Source organism: Copadichromis virginalis, linkage group LG3 (genome assembly GCF_057382275.1).
Source record: "Copadichromis virginalis isolate Kocher_CV1m ecotype Utaka linkage group LG3, C_Virginalis_male_GT1.1, whole genome shotgun sequence".
In the NCBI taxonomy this organism is placed as follows: Eukaryota; Metazoa; Chordata; class Actinopteri; order Cichliformes; family Cichlidae; genus Copadichromis; species Copadichromis virginalis.
The window spans coordinates 10,313,010-10,330,315 of NC_140620.1; the positions used below are offsets into that span (position 1 = coordinate 10,313,010).

General features: G+C 46.6%; 1 protein-coding gene across 1 annotated transcript in view; it reads right to left on the bottom strand.

Annotated features, from left to right (window-relative positions):
• Window positions 1-12,695: 12,695 nt before the first annotated feature.
• Window positions 12,696-17,306, bottom strand: part of LOC146712703 (ephrin type-B receptor 4b-like) — a 35,984-nt gene continuing 31,373 nt past the window's right edge. The window contains exons 20-21 of the mRNA XM_085452091.1: window positions 15,820-15,978; window positions 12,696-15,709 (exon numbers count right to left, since the gene is read on the bottom strand). Coding sequence (XP_085308217.1) covers window positions 15,604-15,709; window positions 15,820-15,978 — 265 coding nt within the window. The 3' untranslated portion in view covers window positions 12,696-15,603. The remainder of the gene's footprint in view (window positions 15,710-15,819; window positions 15,979-17,306) is intronic.

Here is a 17,306-nt window from a genome sequence, read left to right on the forward strand (position 1 = left end):
GTTTTATACTATAATCTTAATCTTAATAGTTTTATACTATAATCTTAATCTTAATAATCCTATACTATAATCTTAATCTTAATAGTTTTATACTATAATCTTAATCTTAATAATCCTATACAATAATCTTAATCTTAATAATCCTATACTATAATCTTGTATAATTATAATCAGTGTAATGATGATAAAGCAGTGCTGATATGTGAGTGTTGACATAGAGAGAGGAAGTGCAGCAGGGCGCTGTTCACACATGCTAAGTGTGTGTGTGTGTGTGTGTGTGTGTGTGTGTGTGTGTGTGTGTGTGTGTGTGTGTGTGTGTGTGAGACAAATCACCCCTGACACTCATCTCCACCCTCCCTGCACCATCCGTCGCTTTGAAGGGTTGACCCACGGTATTTGAACCCTCCACCTTCACTGCCTCCCTTTCCTTCATGTCCACCTGTCTCCCTCTCATTCACACACTTCTCTCCTGTGCATACCTCCACCTGCTCCCTGCTGTCAGCCTGTCCATCATCGTGCAAACAATAAGAGCCGATCCCAGATGTGACTCCACATCAGTCCTAACAAACAGCTAAGCTGCGGTCAGAGCACAGACACCTTGACTATCAGAAGCATGAAGCTTTTAGAAATGAGTCATACTCAGTTATAAATAAAGTTTATTTCTGTCTGCTGATGTGAGTTTGATAGTGTCTCTTTTCCTGTTCAACTTCAGAAAAACTGAATTTAGATCTGTGAAAAAGTTCACAAGGGCACGAAGACGAGACACTAACCTTCCTGTTCTTCACTGTTCCTCTTTCTAACAGCACAGCTCAGAGTGCCGTAATAATTCAACCTGGAGCAGGTTTAAAGTGAAGTTCAGGTGTGTGGACGCTGTGGGTGCACAGAGCTGGATAAGTGTGGACTCACCGAGGAGCAGGGACACTGACGGGGTCTTCATGCTGTGTGAACGACGGCTGAGATCTAAACACACAGACTAGTTCAGCTGCATCACTTCCTCTTTACAGCCGTCCCACAGTAAAGAAATACCACATGTTTCTTACCAAGTGTCACTAAAGACAAGTGCCTGCAGTGATGTTTCCATAACAACCACGTTCAGACATTAAGCCGCAATAACAGAATTATAGCTGTATGACTTTAACTGAGCTATAATAATAACATCGTAAAGAAGAAAAGAGGAAGGAAGCCGATCACTGAGAAGGCTGAACCTACTGTCACACCTGCACACGCTCACACCGCAGTACTGACCTTGTGACCTCGACACCCATGGACCGACGCAGATCCCGATTCACTCTGATGGAAATAACGTCCAGTGAGAATGTAAGACATTCATGATTTTAATGTGTGAAAAAATGTCCTGAATGTGTCAACAGATCATAATTTGTAATGATGTAATGAGGAGTTTATTCTAATGTCCAGCAGGGGGCGACTCGTCTGGTCTTTGAGGAAACGAGCCTCCTGCTCAGCTGATCTCTGCGCTCCGTGAGCCGTTTTCTGTTGAGACGTGAGCGGTTTGATTTAAAATGTGGGCAGCTTCATCTTTTATTTACAGTCCAGATTCCTGACAGCACCAGGACACTTTACATGTTTGTGGACATGAGATCATGCTGGAAAATTCATGCTGAGGGAGAAAAGGCAATAATATTTATGCCCAGAAACAAACCAGTGGATGAAGGCTGACCTGAGGCTGATGACCATGAGCCATGATGGCAGCCATCAGTGAGCTGAAGATTCAGAGGTCCAGAAACAAGCAGCTGATGTCACAGTGGCCACGTCTTTGTTTTAAAAAGATGTGTGTAAACTGGAATAAACAGCATCACCTGAACAGCTGGCACGAAACCTGCAGTGAAGGCCAGGACACTTTAACCCGGTCCTGCAGGAGCAGCCGACACTCCTCCGTCACACCCTGAATACTTCTGCTGATAACACTTCTGCTTTTCAGCACTTCTGCTGTTTCTGCTCTGCAGCACCAGAGCTGAAGGGAGGACAGGGGAGAGCAACCCGAGGAGAGAAACTCGGTGACTCACTGAGCTGCTTCGCATATTTGAGGCTCCACAATTCAAGACTTTGACTTTCTGGTTACAAGCAGCTCGTGAAGGCCGGCGCTCCGAGCCCAGACCGTGACGCTTTTTAAATGTTTCATTAAGGGATCAAACGGAAGGAGGGAGCTGGAGCGGGGCGGCGTCGAGCTTTTGTTCGGAGACGAGAGACGATCAAAGTTCGCACAGTTCGTACGTTTAAATCAGGAAAAGAGCAACATGACAGAGACGAGGAGACATCAGATATGTGCTGATGAAATCCTGATGCTTCCAAAGTGTTTATTGAAACCACACACACACAGAGGGCTGCTCTAAATATGAATCATGTATGCAGATGTGTTCCAGATGTGCTGTATGAGCAGAGTCAGAAACAGTAGCACATTCAGCCATTTCCAGGCTAAATGTTGTGTTTCATGCTTAAAGTGGACGTTTCTGCTCATTTCAGGCTCTGAGCTTTCATCCTTTCATCCAAGCTGTGCTTACATAAAGCTGCAGGACTGCCTCACCCGTCATCATCCTCAAATATCCTGTCTCAGAAAAACTAGATCATGCATTTAGTCCATCTAGGCTGGAATACTGTAATTGATTATTATCAGGATGTCCTAAAACTGGGACCAGAAGGAGACAGCAGATTTCTCCTATACTGGCTTCCCTTCATTGACTCCACGATGGTCCCAGTGATGTAAGACGCGAGGGTCTGTGCAGACCGCCGCATGCCTGCAGAGAGTTTAACGCACCACCTACACATGCGTGCACACAGTATCAGAGAGGTGTACAGGCCCCAGAGCCGCCATGTGGTCGTTCCACATGCTGCGGTGACTTCATCTGCAGTCATTTTGATTTATGTTCGCCGTGAAGGCGCTGCAGTACTCTCCTGAAAGATAGGTGTCGCCACTCAGACTGCAGGACAAACTATCAAAATGGTGCTCATATCCTCAAAGCACCAGGCTGCAGCAAACGACCTGCACGACTCACGTAAAACATGTGACATCAGTGTGATGTTATGCCGTGTAACGGGGTCGGTGAGGTGTGGGTGTGTTTGTCTTCTCTGTAGTAGTCTGATTACTCCTGCTGTACCTGGATCCCACAGGTCAGGTGACAGGAGGACACCAGCAGGTGCTGTGGCAGGTTGATCTTCCTCAGAGCTCCCAGGAAGTGAAATCTGCTGTGACCTCCAGATCAAAGAGGTGCAAGGGTATAAATGTGCTGCAGGGAGGCTTACAGCGCCGTGGAGCTCCAGTACTGAGAGACAGGAGGAGCAGCGGTGGTCTGTCCTGTGTCCAAAGGCAGCTGTGCTGGAGGCCTGGGTCGGACGTCTCCTGGAACTGAAGGAAGGCATTGAAGGCAGCACTGAGGTTCCACAAAGAGAACCTCTCCTCCTCTCTGTGGATTCACCTTTAAGTTCGGCTTCAGCCTTTTAAGCTTATATGTAGATCAGGTCAAACTCTGGTTTAAATGCTTTTATGTTTTAATATTTGTGTTGTCCTGAGAATCCCAGAGAAGATCACTGAACTGCAGAGCAAACGTCTGTGAGCTGTATGAAGTGTTTCTGACAAGCTACCCACAATGCACTGCTCTCACAGACACCTGAAGCACACCTGACAGAGTGCGTGTGTTTCTGTTCTTACATGTATTATATTACAGGCGGGTTCACCGTGTCTGCAGACACACAAAGCAAATATGCAGAGAGCACGCAGACAGTGAATACATCATCTGATATCAGCGATACCTTCAAGGTCTGATGGGACCGCAGGAAAATCTGAGACACTTCAACACACACACACACACACACACACACACACGCACACACGCACGCACACACACACACACACACACACACACAGCCTGCAGTGTGTGAGTCACCGGTCATTAAGTTTCAGCCTTCAAAAAGACTGAAAACAAGATCCTGTTACTGTGTGTGTGTGTGTGTGTGTGTGTGTGTGTGTGTGTGTGTGTGTGTGTGTGTGTGTGTGGTTCATGGTGAGGTCGGGGGGTGGGGGGCTGCAGGAAGGAAGGTGTCAGCCTGTCAGCCTATCAGCTGACTGATCACCTGCTGATTGACAGCTATGATCATTAGCATGGCGACAGGCCTCCTGTCTCTTCTTTCACAACACACACATGTCAGCTGAGTGTGTGTTTGTGTCTCCTTGAAACTGTTTCCAGGTGCTCCAGGAGCTTCAAACAGAGACCCTGAGAAATGTTATAGAGGTCATGGAGAAGGTTACAAGGCTGCTCCAGGAGGTGTAGTGTCCATCTTCAGGTTCTTAACAACGTTTTCTGGATCTCAAAGTTCCGGATGCAGTGCTGAGGAAGTTCCCAGTGTCTTTTTACTTCCCTAAAGGAAGTCTTGTCCTTCTTAAAAAGCCACTTGAAGTCCTTGAAACAGCACAAAGTAAGATTAAGGAGATTTGGGGCTTTTGTTGGGAGGTTGAAGGACATGTTGAGAGGCTTGTTGAGGTCATTCAGGATTTTCTGATGGCTACACCAGGTCCTAGACAGTCCTGGAAACAGAGAGGGCGAGGGCTTAGGAGATGCCAGGATACTTCAGGGTGTGAAATCTTTGGAAGGTTGAAGTGCTCGTTTATAATTTCTGATGCATCCTCCAGTAGATTCCTCTAATGTAAGCTTTCTGTTCATCTCAAGATGTTTTGCTGTCAGCTCAGACCACCATTGATGTCCTGTGAGCAGCACAGCGAGGAACAGGATGCTTCTCTGGAGGAACCTCAGACACGTGGTCGTGGAGGTCATCTGTCCCCTGTGACTGTGCTGGAGGTGACGGGAAAGAGAAGAGAAACGTTGGAATGTGGAGATAAGTTATAGTTGAAGTCCTTGAAACAGTTGAAGGACATTCCCATGTTTATTGGGAGCTTCATGGAGTCCCTGTGTTCTTGATAACGACTTGAGGGTCTATGAAACAGGTCAACAGAACCTTGATGGCAGTGTTGGGATCTTTTATTTCATCTTATGTCTCAAAGGGCTGTTTGGAGCACTTAAGGATGCAATGAGGTTTTCAAGGGCCCTTCATAATATCTGAATATCTGAATGTGTCGTTCAGATATTATCAGACTTGAAAATGATCCTCTCATGAATCCAAGAAAGACTTCCTGAAGCTGGACAGGCTGCTCTATGGAGGCTGCAACATGTTTGACAAACTGTTTCTGCTGGTCAAGAGACTTCCCAGGAGCTCTTTACTCAGGTAGGGATGGCTTTGATTATTTATCATGAAGGGAGAATTAGTGGCTCGAACAGTCTCTGAAACAACTAAGAAACAAGTTCTTCGAGTCTGTGAGGACGTTTCAGTGAGTTTGATGTCTTAAAAATGATCTGGGCAGGTTGAAAAACATGTAGCTGTTTTTCCAGAGGTGCTAATGGTTTGTTAAACAGCTGGAGACTCACCGAAGACGTCCTGTAGACGCTGAGCTGTAAAGATAGATGTTTGAAAAATATGTTGAAATGGAGAAACTGTGATTATTTTCACTGATCACCATGACGATGGAGAAACTGTGAGCATGAAGACAGTGTGTGTGTCCCAGTGTGTCACAGTGTGTGAGTTAGAGTGTGTTGCCTGGAACAGTCCAGGGTCTCATGAAACTGGGACACTGCGCAGCTCCAACATGGCCGCCGGGGAGAGGATAAATAAAAGTGCTGAGAGCTGAACTCAGAGCAGATCAGATAACATCAGAGCGAAAACACACACACACAATACATCAGTGTGTGTGTGTGTTGAAGGGCCCATTAGTCACTGTCACAATATTATTCCAGCGATTAGTGTGAAAGAGCAGCGCACACTCATTCAGACACTTTGTCCTGCTGCTTTTAAGCTGAACTCTGAAAATGTTTGGACTGAGAACTAATTCTCATGATTGCAGCTCTGCATGTCAGCACAGCGGATTTAAACAGAGCACATTCTCAGCTTTAATTCGATGGGCTGAGCAAAAATATTTCAGTAACTGCTGAGGAATTACAGAGTTATATATGCTGCAGCGTGTTCTTGGGGTGCTCTGTATGACTTATTTAGGGAGTCACAAATACTCAGCACAGAGAGCACAAAGTTTTACTGCTGTTCATATTCACATCTTGGATGCTTAGATCAGCTCTAAATTTACAACTTACAAATGTGACTTGAGGGGACTATGAAGCCAACCCTTATCCTGGATGAGTCACCAGTGACCTGGCCATTGTTAAGATGTGGTGCGTGATTGGCTGGTTTTTAGAACCAGCATCAAAAAGACTGACTGTGTTCCTTCCCATGAGCCTGCACTGTAATGAAGGACAGATTAAAGACCAGACTCAGGTTTGGCTTGTAAAGTTTAAGGACTGATGTCAACCTCTCAGCCTGTGAGGTCTAAGCCACCGTCAGGCGATAACCCCGACTCTACCCTGGCCCTGCGTTTCTGAGAAAACAGACTTGTTTGGGAAAAGACGTAAACCGTTTCTGATGTGCGTCGGATACAGCGGAGACTTCCTTTGTTCTCTGATGGCTCAGGCTGGGATTAGAGCTAGCTTAGATTTAGGGTCAACAACTATGACTTAGACCTCAGGGATTAAACTCCAGCAGGTCACTGGAAACTCTTCCAGGCTCTGGTTAGACTTCAGACAACATCCACACTTCTTTGTCGACTATTTGCTTGTTGAGACCATCCGAGTCTAACCCTGCCAGAGAAAGGTCAGGGTTAGAGGTTAACATCCCCCAGTAAGGGTTAGGATGAAACAAGTTTCATCACCTATGATACCTTTCAAATTAATTCTACTGATACAGCTTCTTTTTCTGGAAATTCTTCTCAGATTTGCATTTTTGTTCTCTAAATGAACCCAACTCGACCTCAATTAACCCCAGATAAGTGGCCTGTGACCTGGTCAATGTCAAGAGGCTAACAAAGGCTGACTCAGCAGTTAGAAGTAGGCTTAGTAACACTCAGCCAGCCCCCAGAATAAACCCTGACACAACAAGATGCTGAAGAAACAGTCCTCACAGCTTCTGCTTCTGCTTGAAAAGGGGCTCCAGTTGTTGGACCAACTCGCAGTCTTACTCCTGTGGTTTTGTAAAGAGGTTCTGAGGTTGTCGGTGCAATCGCTCTGTGCTCGTGTATGTTGGTGAGGCTCCAGGACGTGAGGAATATCTGAGCGTGATGCCTGGACCTCAGGGAGCTTCGGCGGTTATTCCGGGGGTTCTGAGAGTCATTGATGCGATTCGAGGAGTTTCATAGGTTGTTAAAGACTCAGGCAGCATGTAGCTCCCAGATGTCTATGAGGAGGTTCTGGTAGACCTACAGAGGGTTCAAGTGGATTATTGGGGAGTTTCCAGGAGTCCTTAAGGAGGTCCCACTGGTTCGCTGTGAGGGAGGATCCAGAGGTGCTTGAAGAGTTTCCAGGGTTTTTGGTATGTTGAAGGTCAGGAGGTTTGTCAGGAAACTGGAGAGTCTTCAACTGGAAAAAATCACATGTATGACTGTTACACACACACACACACACACACACACACACACACACACACACATGTATTCAGGCACTTCAGGGCTGTCAGTCCTGATCGCAGTGGAGACAAAGACAGAGAGCAGGAGGGCGGCCAAAACCTCTACGGATAACACACACACACACACACACACACACACACACACACACACACACACACACACACACACACACACACACTCCTCAGCACTCAGAGATGAAACACAAACCTGTTTTTTTCATTTCTCTGCGTCCCTCTGCCAACAATGTGCTCATTAAAGTGAAATAACATGTTGAAATGTTCCTTCCTATACATCACACACACACACACACACACACACACACACACACACACACACACACACACACACACACAGAGTATCTGTGCTGGTTTAAACCGGGCTTTAAGCCGCCCCGGCAGAGCTTCACATCAGATTGTGCCCTGAGCGAGCAGCTGGTATTTATAAAGACGAGCGCTGCTGACGTCCCGCTCGCTGTTCGCTCGCTGCGCCATGTCTGGAAGTCATTTCTGTCAGATGAGCTCTGGGAGTCGAGGCGCGGTGGCGGCAGACTGCGAGAGGAGTTTCAGGAGCTCGCCGAGAGGCTCACAGGGTGGAAGGCTCTCGAGGGGAGGGCGTCACATGACCAGAGGGACAGGAGTGAAACCTGAGCTCGTGGTTCTGATCCAGACTTGATTAAAACTCGCTCACAAACACTTTCAGGAGCACCTCAGTAATAAAAGTGTTCCTCTGAGGAACAACGTGAGGCTGGTTCAGGTGTTTGCTGTGCTGTTTTTCAGTTTCAGGGGAACGTCAGAGAGTTTGATCGTCGGGAACACCGGAGAGTTTGCTCGGACGCTCTCTCAGAGGTCTTCCTCTAAGCTCTCACAGCTGTAGTTGAGGTTTCAGAGGTTTCGGTGGTTCTTTGGGAGGATCTACGATTTCTTGGCACCGCTGAAGGAGTTTTGGAAGAACTTCATGCGGTTTCAATAAAAAACGCAAATGTCCTGCGATTAAGTAACATCCATCCTTTTTCCTCCACTGATCTGAAGCTCGGCTACGGTGGCAGCAGTTTGATCAGTGTAATCCAGACGCCCTTTTCCTCAGCGATGTTTAATCTGCCAGGGACAGGGAAATATTTAAATACTCTCCAAAAAGTTATGGCGCTGTCATGGGATCTCCTCCCAGCTGGGCTTGCCCAGAAACCTTCAAAGGGAGGCGTTCAGGTGCTCAAACCACCTCAGCAGCTCTACTGCAGCCGCTGGATGTCTGAGCCTGAATTCAGCCAAGGAGGAAACTAATATGAGCCGCTTGTATCTGGACATGCGTAACAAGTTATATAAAGATTACAGAGTTAGACACCTGGACCTGAGCTAGTCCCGAAGCAGGAAACAGGAAGTATTACAGGGCTTATCCACGCCGCCTGCCTGCACAGACGCTGCTACTTTAAAGTGTATTTACGTCTGAAAGGCCTGCTAGGAGACAACGTGAAGCTCGTTTCTGAACTGAGCTGTTTCTACGATGTTGCAGCTTGTAGAACAAGATGACATCCAGTTAGTGAGGGTGGTCTCTGCCTGTGCAGCAACTCTTGGAAAAACCCAGAAACCATCCTAATAGTTGTCTAACCACAACTTTACTGACATATACCACGGCACTCGTCATTAAGGGTTCGGAGGAGGTCGTCAAATGTTGTCTTTATGGGGGAAGATTTAAATCACAGTCCCCAGAAAAGCTTGGAGCCTGTTTTTAATAGAAACCCCCAAAGGTAACATATCAGTTATCAAATCCTGAAACTGATTTACTGAAGAGTCCTGCTCATGCTCAGTTTGAGGGCAGCACCGCATTTAAAGCGAGTTTATCCAAAAGCAACTGCAAAACAAACAGCTGGTGGAACATCTGCCAGCTTTTCAGGTTTATTAGTCGCATGATGGCGGGACGCAAGCTGGACCCGGAAACGGGAACGACTGGACTCTCCATCGTCATGGTGATCAGTGAGAATGTGTGAAGTACGCGGAGCCACAAACGACATGAATGAAGGTGAAGGGTCGCAGAAAACGCCCTGCCTTTGCTCTCAGAGCCCGAGACTGTCGAGTGTTTGTTCAGGCTCGAGTTTCGCCGACTGTCAGTCACTCGAACCACATGCTCCTACTCGAGCTGCTCTGACCTCTGACCTCCCACATGTGGCCGTCGCTGCGTGTTTGTTGGCGTTAAAGTGGAACACCTGCCGGCCTGGAGCGGCGTGCTCTTACCTGCCTGGAGGAACGCGGCTCCTTACTTTGGAGTTGCTGAGGTTCAGGGAACTCGGGGAGACGTCACAGAGCGAGCGCTGAGCGGTGAATGGAGATTTCAGAAGCTAATTATGATCAGTGACAGCTGCCGAGTCGCTCGGCTGCAATTTTCACATCTGTTAGCTGAAAGTGGAGCACATGCTGGACTCATCTGAGGGGAACAAGCCCAGGATGCATTTACGCTCTCACATTTCAGGCGCTCAAAGGGAAAGTCTGTAAGCTTATAGTAAACACAGGGCCTTCTGCTCTCTGCAACTATGAGGCTTCGGCTGCAACATTCAGCATTCAAACGTATGTTTCCTGTTTGCGACGCGCCTCTGTTCTCCTGGTTCAGACAGTCTGTTTCACATTCAGCACATCATCACAGCATCAATCGAGTCACGTCAGGCTCATTCAGACTGCAGGGCTGAAGCTTTTGGAAGCGCTTTTTACGACTGCCTTTAACGTGCACGACAAACTGGAAAAGCAGAAAGACAGGAAGTAGCTTCAAATTCAACCACAGAAAACGGAGGGATCCTGAAATAGTGGTCAGAAGTGGAGAAGACAGACGCCTGCTGTTTGAACCGTTTCCAGTTTCCTGGTACAAACATCAGAAACTTCTCTCAGGCTTAGAGGGAGGCTCCTGTCTTCCTCCCTCACCCGCAACCAGTCACAGCTCCTGATCCTGGCCCCGATGGAGGTTTCGTCCTTCCTACTGTCGCCGAATGCTTGCTCATAAACTGTTGGAGGGTCTTTAAATTACAATAAAAGCGCCTGGAAGGGGAGGGGAGCAGTTGAGGTGGTGCATTATCTGTGGATGCCTCCTCAGGGAGGGTTTTTGGGATGTCAGCTGGTTTTGTGTCTTTGTCTCCCAGAGGAGCAGGAGGAAGCGGCTCTGAGAAGCTCTGCTGCTCCCACAGTTCTTCTGGAGACTTTGATCTGAAGATTCGCTCTAGAAGAAGCTGGTGGGTCTGTGGCAGTGACCTGAGCACGACAGACACAGAAAAACACTTTTTCAGGAGTCTCTTCCCTCCCTGCTCATCTCTGTCAGTAACTGTGAATTAGGCCTGAAGTTAATCTTTAAAACAAACACAAACCTTCTGAGTGAACCCCGACCTCTCGCCTGCCCGACGCTGTTATAAATGAAACGCACCGTCAGCAGACACGACGATGTCTCGGACCTCCATCGGGTCTGCCTTCTGTCTGTCAGCCGCCCATCCCTCCATCATCTCAGCCCTGATAAGAAACACTCAGTGCTGGTGGTCTGTTTGTCTCTTGAGGGTCAAAGGTCACACTGAAGGCAATCTGAAGTTAAATGAAACTCTTCTGTGCTCTGAGCTCAAACCATCACCGTCAGAGGAAACGAGGAGACTGTTTTAAGTTTCCTATGATTTGCACACACGCCACACACAGGCCGTTATCTGCAGCCGTAACACGGACCTGGAGAGAGCTCGGGGTCAAAGGTCGGCGTTTCTGAAGAGTTCACAAATTGCGGCTCAACGACTAAAACCGAGAGCTGTTGTACATCATCAGAAGATGACAGCAGGACAGATGTTGTTCTCGTTCCTCGTAATGAACCTGAGACAGTTTTACACCCGTCACGTTTACACGCTTCGTCTGTTCGAGGTTTAATTACAGCTTGTTTCACAGATAACGCCTTGTTTTCTTTCTCATTGTGTTTTGTTCTGCAGATCAGTCGGGGAAACATGACATCATCAGGCTGTTTGGAAATCTTTTCTGATTAAAATCAGATTAATTGAACCTGGTTTCATTAAATATTCACATCACTGTTCTGAGGCGTCGTCATATATTTAATCTAAGTGTCTTTGTTCTTTTTTTAAATCCACATATTATGATATAATGATGTGACAGAGTCAGAAAGCTAAATGTGCACAAAGATCGTAAAAGAAATTCTGCAGGAAATAAAATGTAGTTGAAAGGAAATGAAATCTCGAGTGAAACGGGGAAAGGCTCTCTCATAAACGTTCACCTCGGGCAGATTGTTCCAGAGCCTCAGCCCCTGGTCTTCAGCCGCGCCCCAAAACAGGCTGAAGACATCTGCCCGAGGATTTAAAGGTATGTGCTCTTAGTGAGAGGTCAGAGCTGCAGCTCAGAGTGAGGCCACGAGCGGCCTTAGAAGTGATCGATATCAAAATCGTTAAAACGATCCTGTGTGTGAAACGTTCCTAAGACGACTGCATCAGTTCCTGTTAGATCAGGTAAACCAGATGCTGGGACGTGTGATATGACCCAGCAGGATGAAGCCGATGGCAGAATGTAACCATGAACTGCAAGAGTCTGTTAACCATGAAGTACCAAGGTGGCGTCATTTTGTCTGCAGAGAAGTGAAGCCGAGCTTACTGCGGAGTACCTAAAACTACCCAATCACAGGGTTGGGCAGGTTAGGTTCCCTTTATTATTATCTACACTCTACAGAATGATCTCCTTGTTACCTGGTTGCGTGACTTGAAAGAACAACATTCAAAAACCAAAATCCCGTCTTCTAACGGATAAACCCGCTCTAATCCAAACCCAGCCCTCTGACTCAGATGCTCTAAACTCATAATTACAACGATTCATACCTAACCTTAACCTGTAGCTCGTCTTAAAGCTGGCCCACCTTTGGGTTTGATCTGCCGAGCGCCGTGTTCTTACGCTCCCATCGGGGGTTTAACCTGCTGAGCCTGGAGTGGATCTATCCCGTCTCATCTGGAGCTTAAATCAGGCCAAACCACGTTTCCTTCCCGACCTCTGCGAGCTCAAAACAACCCGTCCTCTGATATCTGCGCGCTAACGTATTTGTCACTGACGTTGACTCAGACGTAACACGGCTACAAAGAGGTGCCTGAGTTTGGTTTTACTTCATAAATAACTGGAACCGTTTGGCACAGTAAAAGTTTTCTCCCGGTTTTAACGTAAAGCAGACAGACAGGCAGCAGACGTGTCGTCGGGCATCTTTATTGGAGTTTTCCCTCGCCCAGTGGACATCCTTCTTTATGACAACATTATTAACAATAAAAATATTCTCATACATTAGTGTGGACGTATAAAAGGCAGAGCTGAGTTCACAACATTCAAAATTACGCATTTAAATAAAATTTGTTTCCCAAAACAAAGTGTTTACATTTGTCTGTCCAATGAAAGTGGATCGATGGTGGACTGCCACTGACTCAAACTCCCATCATGCAACACTGTGACTTACAGAAAGGAGGCATGACAAAGAGGAGCTGTTATTGGCCCGTTAGTGCTTTGACTGGCAGGTAATGGACCAATGAACCAGTTTATGCGATTCAGTAAAAATACCATTAGAAGTGGATTACTCAGACTTTTCATGGTGATTCAGTCCTGATGATCAGAACTCGGATGACAGAAGGTTTACTGGATGTTTCAGCCTCCAGCTGGAGGCCCACCAAAGTATGTCGGCAGCTCCTTTTGGCAGTTTCATGTTTTCATCCATCCAAAAGTCCCACCCTATAACCGAAGGATCTACAGCAGGGGCGGGGAACTCCAGGCCTCCCTGCAGGTTTTAGATGTGTCTGATTTTAATGGCTAAATTAGCTCCTCAGCATGTCCTGAAGTTCTCCAGAGGCCTGGTAACGAACTAATCATGTGATTCAGGGGTGTTGACCCAAGGTGGGATCTAAAACCTGCAGGACACCGGCCCTCGAGGCCTGGAGTTGGCCACCCCTGATCTACAGCCAACAATCCCTTCTTTTTGTTCTATATTTCAGTCAGCTCTGATCTCAGAGGCCTTTCAGTCTCGTCTGTTCCTACCAGGTTACTGCTCTGCAACGACAGGATACGAGACTTATCGTGATGTTCAAAAATGTAACACCTGTTATATTCTGTTACCCAACAGCTCCTTTGCATGCATGCAAACCTCTGCAGAAACACTGCAGTGGACAATCTCCTCCAGGTCACATGATTAGTTCGGTGGTTTTAACTGGCTGATCATCGTCTGCTGGAGTTACACCTGAGACGATGACCACCATGACAATAATTTAGTTTATATAAAACTAAATTTTTAAAGAACACGGTGGCTCGGTGAGGAAGGTGATGGCGGTGTTCAGGTATTTCCTGTCTGTGAAGCATCGCTAACAAACACTGCTCCTCACATTAATGAGTGTTTGGCCGGAGAACAGAAGAGACTGAAGAGGCAAACTGCCAAATGTTGGCCTGATGGTTAATGTTAGTGTTGTAAAAGTGGAAGAGCTGGTTTGTGGGCCGCCGTTAAACATTTATGTAGCGAGGCAGACGCACAGTCTCGCTCCAGTGGGCAGATGTGATCTTTGGTCCTGAACCTGGATCGTCTCACTCGCCTCCGTGAAAGCTAAGGCAGATTGCTTTTATACGTTTCTCTTCAGAAAGTGAAGACGACGTTTCGCCTGAAATGTAGGTTTACTATAAAAACTCTGATCTCCTGCTTTGTGTAAAAATACGATCAAATATCAGGTACAAAAAAAAAAGTGCTACGATACAAAACCATCAATAGTTCACGATTAAACAAAAAGATGTCTGCTGTAGTCCTCAAACGTAGTCCTCGTGTCCAACACTGAAGCTTTGAATGGCTTTTCACTTCCTGTGGAAAATGGTCTTAAAACATTAAACCTGCAGTGGCTTCATCCCAACACGTGAAAGGCTGATAAATGACAGTCACGTACGTTTAGGCCACAGGGAGCTGAGTCTATAAAGGGGAGATCATGTAGATGATGGATGCCTTACAGCTGGAGGACAAAATACACTTGAGTACGTTCACAACACAGAAACCCACTACAGGTGGGCTTCGATCGTTTGTAGGCACCGAACAATTTAAAAAACTTTCAGTCTGATTGAGAAAACTACCGTGTGTACAGTTAAATACTCCCACATGACTTCCCTTAATCCAGAGAATTTCAGCACCCGATGAGTCACATTTGGAGAAGTTCTGGTTTGAGCAGGGAGCGAACATTCCCAAAGACTTCCTTGAAAAGTACACTGGTGTTTTCTGAGGCAACCCAGAATATTCCTCACAGATTACAAACAGTATGATGCTGAAACTTTGCTAGAACATGCTGACAGGTCACATCACGAATCCCTTCAGATGGTCCTGAACGCTGGTGTGGAAATAATCCCACTGAGAGGGAGATTACCGACCGGTGCGTTGGAATTCCCGCATGTCCCACATTCCCAAGATGTCATTCAGAAACACGTGTGTTCAGATTCCTGCTTGAAGAAACTCAAACACCGTCCACGTCACCGTAAAACCCGTTCGGCTCATTTTAAAAGGCTCTGAGGTCTGTGCGGTCACAGTGGCAGCATCCTGCAAAGGGTTTGTTTCTTCTACAGGAAGTACAAACCAAAGTATCCTGCTTGTGTTTCCAGCAGAATTTAGTCATTTTCTGCCTGTAATTTTTCTTTCTTGGTGTTTCTTCAGTGGAAAATCCTCCTGCCCTGGAAATCCAGCCATCAAACAGGCTGGGAAAGCTATGCTCCCAGCAAGGGGCGGAGCTTAGTCTTTACAGTGGAGGAACATCCAATCAGAAGAGTCCACATAAGGAATAGTTTCCAAAGTCTTCCAACATCCTTTCTGTGCTGGATGCTGATTGGCTGATTTCTGTGAGCTCTGCTGTTCAGAGTGGATTTAAAAAAACAAGCAACCTCGGGATGTGGTTCAGCGAGACGAGCCAATAGAAATCCTGAGGTTCAACCAGCCCGTCAAAGAATAGTCATCTCATTCCTTCGTTCTGATTGGTTGAAACTGCATCAGTTAGTGTTTCAGGCTGTAAAGCGTTCCCATTGGCTGGATCGGGTACAACGGTGGACAGCGTCAGGGTCATTTTGAGTGTTGTGCTGTGACCAGGCTGCGATTGGTCAGTAGAGCATGGTGGGTGGAGCTTTGTGTATCCTGAGCGTCTGGATGGAGGAGAGTATCTTCTTCTGGTGCCCTGCGAGGGTCACGCCCACTCTGAGGAGGTCTCTATGGAAACAGAAAGAGGGTGATGCAAATAAATAAATACAAATATAGAGCTTGGTTTCCCTGAGTGATGACTGGCAGGTAGCCAATCACAGAAAGAATAAGTGTCTTACTCAGTGTTGAGCTGCGAGACGATGTCCAGGTTGGTGAATCCGGCCTGCAGGAAGCTCTGCTCGTAGCGCTCCATCTTTATGGCTCGGAGCCACTCGGAGACCGAACCGCATGCCGACAGAGGAGGCGGGACTCGCTGGTCCAACAGAGGATGGGACAGGCTGAAAGGACAGGGCAGATGTGAACGATGACATTCCTCAGCGAGTCATTATTAGAGCAGCGTGTTCAGACCTGCAGCCTATAAAATATGTGGCATGAATATGTGAGCGCGAGATTTATTCTCCTGCTCTGTTATGGTTGAGGTTAAAATAAGCAGAGCGTGCTGGCTTCAAGCCACGAAACCCTTAAAATGACATGTAGGTCTTAAATATAGCTGCTAAGGTTTACATTTTAACCCCTTTTTCAGTCTTAAAATCAAAGACGTGTAATTTGGTGTAAAGAAGAAAGTTTTCCCAGGAGCTGCTGTGATTGGGATCATTATCCCGTTCATGACCCAGCTTTGGCTGTCAGACAGACTCCGCAATAGGAGCTTATGGTCAACTTGGTTTTCCCCGACCATGATGGTGTATTTTACACTTCCAGGCTGGGACGTTGTCTTGTGAGTTTTCTCAGATAGTTTCCAAACCTGCCTATTCTCTCCTGTCAGCTCTTCCAAACAAGCCTCACACTTTCAGTCCTGATCTAAGTGCAGAGTCTGAGATTAATTTGCTGTGATGATTATGTTGAATTGTTTGCAAATTGCATCTGAAAGCTTCAGACCAACAAACGGCTGAAACGTCTGCTTTTATAAGGCACCCATACTTAATGATGATGGAGAAGACAGACCGGAGTCATGTGAAAACGTTTGTGTTCATGTGACAGAAATGTTACCATGTTGTATCCAAGCACATGACTTTACTTTGAACATCAGGAAGGATCGTGTCACACAGCAGGATAAAATCATCCCTGCTGGTTTCCACCACACCGTCACACCCAGTCTGATGGTTTTATGGTATTAAATTCTTTTCTTTACAGTGTTGCATCACTGCTTCAACTTATTATACAGGAGACTTGTCCTGCTTTTATTTTGAAAGTTCAGTCCTTGCTAACCACCGATCCCAGAGGTTTCCTGTTTTCCGATTTCTCTCGGCAGATTGGCCAGCTGCTGTGGTGGATGGACCACCTCCACCTCTTGGACTCAGGTGGAGGTCCTCGTCCTGCTATGGAGGGTTGCTGTCACGGTGTGTTCAAAACAACCTGAAATCCGTGCCAGGCAACAGTGCCACATACGTGTTCGTGCAAGTGAAAATATGTCCACTTTGGCAAAGAGAGAAAAAATAGTTTTGCGCTGTGTCACAGAAGCCTCGCACTGAGATTCTCGCATCACTTTACTCCTCCTCCGCCCTTTGGCAAATATTTGTGAATTTCCAAAATACCCAGCAACTGAACTCATGCACGTAAGGCGAGCTGAAACTTAACTTCCTGTTTGGTCTGCACAGTTTAACCAGAA